Source organism: Meleagris gallopavo, chromosome 7 (assembly GCF_000146605.3).
Source record: "Meleagris gallopavo isolate NT-WF06-2002-E0010 breed Aviagen turkey brand Nicholas breeding stock chromosome 7, Turkey_5.1, whole genome shotgun sequence".
Classification (NCBI taxonomy): domain Eukaryota; kingdom Metazoa; phylum Chordata; class Aves; order Galliformes; family Phasianidae; genus Meleagris; species Meleagris gallopavo.
This window is the reverse complement of record NC_015017.2, coordinates 14,464,586-14,467,918: the sequence shown is the minus strand read 5'-3', so window position 1 is coordinate 14,467,918 and position 3,333 is coordinate 14,464,586. Positions and strand designations below refer to the sequence as shown.

Genomic DNA, 3,333 nt, shown 5'->3' with positions numbered 1-3,333 from the left:
ATCCCAACTGATTAAAGCAGTATCATAATAGGAATCCAGGAACCCCAACCCAGGATTTCTTCCTATTGGGAGAGCAAAGTTAACATCCTCTATTGAGTTTCAGCAAACTTTTAAACTAGATCTACTGTGCTATCCAGTGCTACCAACAATTTTTCCACCTCTGCTTTCTGCTTTATGACTCGCAAACTCATTTTTTCTCCAGCTGAAACAGTTATGTGAGGGACTTTTAGAAATAGATGTGGGCTCATGAAAAGCAAGTTCATTTTATGGGAAAACACAGACCTATATACCACCTATAATATTGCAATGGAACTAAAATTCATGAAGAAGCCTCAGGCACACGCAAGCTACCTGTTTAAGCTGAATTTCTGAGTTAACATGGACATCGCAGATTTCACAATGAAATGTCTTGTTCTGCAGTCCTGAGCCTTTACTGCCATTCTGCACTTTCAGCCGGGAGCCGGGTCTAGGGTAAGACTTGATGGGACCAGCACCATTCCGAGCCTCAACCATCGTCTTGTGTTTTGAGCCTAGTGGGCAAGCAGATGTAGGTGAGTTAGATCAGCATCATATAACAGTGTCTATTAGTCATGCCACTTCTTGTCCCACATTTATCTTCAAGACAGAATACTCAAAACCACCACAGATCAGTACTAATAATGGTTACTCTTGGTCAGCATAGCTGCCACTTCATCAATCCAAACGGAAACCCAACAACAAAAGAAGGGTTTGCACAGAAAGGGAGCTGGACAACCAACCCTCCGTTTGAGGTCAGTGTGTAGCCACGTGGCCCACATGTTTCTGCTTATTCTAACAAAATCCAGGAGCTAGTGGAGCACAGCGGGAAAAGGGTATGATCCAGGAGTGATCAATCAAAATCTGCCTTGGAACAGGAATCCAAGACTAAGCCAGCAGCCACATTACTGCTTATGTGTTCAAGAAAAGACACTGTACAAAGCCTTGTCTTTGTTAGACTAATTTTCTGTGGACTGGGGGTTAAAATTCAATCCTTGGCTTGAACTGTGGGAATTGATAAATGGTCAACAAGAAAAAGCTGATCTTGAAGGAATTCCCCTGAATCTATGTGATTCTGGAGGTCTGGATCACCCAGAGATTTGAAATGTAGAGGAATTCTATACAAACAGAGACGTGAGTTTTCTGGATTCATCTTTTAGGCCATCATGACAATTTCTCTAGCAGAGGTGTCTTAAAGAAAGTAAATCTATACTGACTTCTGCTGTATTTAAGAGCAGCACATACTTAAAATAATTTTAATAATTAAAATAGAATAGTGACTGTGGGGCCATCCAGAAAAGTGTAAAATGAGAGTGTCTAGGCGCACAGTTATTTCCACAGCTTGTCAGCAGAGGAGGTGCTGGAGATTGCAATAAGTATCCTTGGATTTGGAAGAAGTGTCTGCTTTGGCCATTTCAAGAAAGGATTACAGCTGTAAAATTGGTTTAAATGGTTTGTTAACAAGCTTTACATCACCAGCACACCACAGAGCAGCCAGAGTACATTACGAGTTGTTGCTTGTGGCCTTTAAAAAGATTTATCCAAGGAATGAGGACAGCACAGTTAATACTTAACGATCCAAAGATTCTAGGATATCTAGGAAATCTAAGGAACCCATCCTAAAAATAGGAAAAATATCAAATAACATAAGTTACTGAATATTGTGCCGGGAAAAGACAGCAGAGGTAGCTGAAATATGAAAGAGATACGCCGTTCACATTTTAGAATCCCTCATGCTACAGAGGTATGATGGAATATGACTAGGTAACATGAACTGTAAGGATTTAAAAAGCTTATAGAGTACATGAAGAAGTGCTCTAAAAATGTACAGAGAGCTTTAATGAAATATCAAACACATCAAATTACCATTACCAGAAAAGTTTTTGTAACTTGCCATTGTAAGTTTTAACTAAAGATTCCAGTAAACTAAGGCTACCACAGTGCCAGAAAAACATCTTGTTACGTTGACCTTTTCAAAAATAGCACACAACTCACGTTCTGTATACACTCACCTGTATTGTGTGCTTCTAGTTGTGACAGGGAATTCACAGCTACTTTGCATAATGAACAGTAAAGTAGTTTTTTGGCTTTTTCCTCTTCTGATTCAGAGGCTGTGCTGGGAGCCCCATTAGTGCTGTTGGAGGATGCTGCAGATGTTACAGGTGCCACTGCTGCCACTCCAGTTTTGGAAAGAAAAGCACCCACTTCTGTACTGGAATGCTGACTTGCACCATTGGATTTCACTTTTCCTTTATCTTCTAAAAGAAGGAAAATATCTATGTCAAAAATATGCTGTGCAATAATTATTCAATCATGCAATAATAATCCCATGGTTTTAGTGAACCTACCGCAACAGGGGCCTAATTCATCTAACTCTAGACAGGCCAGTAGCATCCTTGAAATCTTGTTAAAATTCAACCACAGAATGTATGTCATTTGATGAAAGGGCTGACTTTCTTGGTTTTAAGGCTACCAATGAATACCAGTGACTTAAGCAAATTCACAGCAGCTGCTGTCACGCTGCAGGTTTGGCCAGCTGCAAACAACCTGAGGAATCTCCAAGGCAGCCTGGGTTAAAGGCTGAGAGTACACAAAAACATGCAAGGCTTTGTACCAGAGATTGCAAAAATGCTCCTGAAAAGCAATATATTGCCTTTGGAATAGCTCGAATTTCTCAAAGTCACTGGGAGGACACTGAAAGACTCCAGCTCTGTCTTGACAGTGATATCCCTCCTCTGAGCTAGAGGATTTCAGTATGGTACAACACTATACACATAAGCACAGCTGTTAATATTTTTAGATATTTCAAACAATTCCCCATATGTCCAGAGATACCATGGCTCCAATGTGCATTTATTGTCTTCCTGTGTCACTTCACAACCATGAATCAATAACTCATGTTCCTGTGAGACAGGTAGGCAAGTATTACTTCATTCTGCAGATGGTGACTGCAAGACAGAGAGATTAAATGTCTAAACTGTGCCTGAAGAGGCACTCTGTGCCGGAGCCAATATTCAAATGCTCCTTGCCTATGTGATATCTTACAAGAGCTCATTGAACTCTATTCAGCTGAAGTCCTTGTGCCCACGAGCTGTACTGGTATAAGCTCACTAATAATGAACAGGGAATGGAAGTGGGAAAAAACAACACTTGTGATATGGGCAGCACTGACAATACAGATGCATGAAATGGTTGTCCGAGGTTGCAACATGTTGTCTGTCTGAGCAAACTGCTACATCAGCAGAACAAAAGATAACAAATTTCCAACTTTAGTAAATAACACTGGCACTGGACGACCTGAATTTTTAAGATTTTTTT

General features: G+C 40.4%; 1 protein-coding gene across 13 annotated transcripts in view; it reads right to left on the bottom strand.

Moving 5' to 3' along the window:
- The window catches only part of ZNF385B (zinc finger protein 385B), a 153,627-nt gene that overhangs the window by 3,586 nt on the left and 146,708 nt on the right, over nt 1-3,333 (bottom strand). For all 13 annotated transcript variants that reach the window (XM_010713539.2, XM_010713538.3, XM_031554189.1 and 10 more), the window contains 2 exons: nt 2,028-2,273; nt 352-530 (listed from right to left, as the gene is read on the bottom strand). In XM_010713539.2, the coding sequence (XP_010711841.1) occupies nt 352-530; nt 2,028-2,273 (425 nt within the window). The remainder of the gene's footprint in view (nt 1-351; nt 531-2,027; nt 2,274-3,333) is intronic.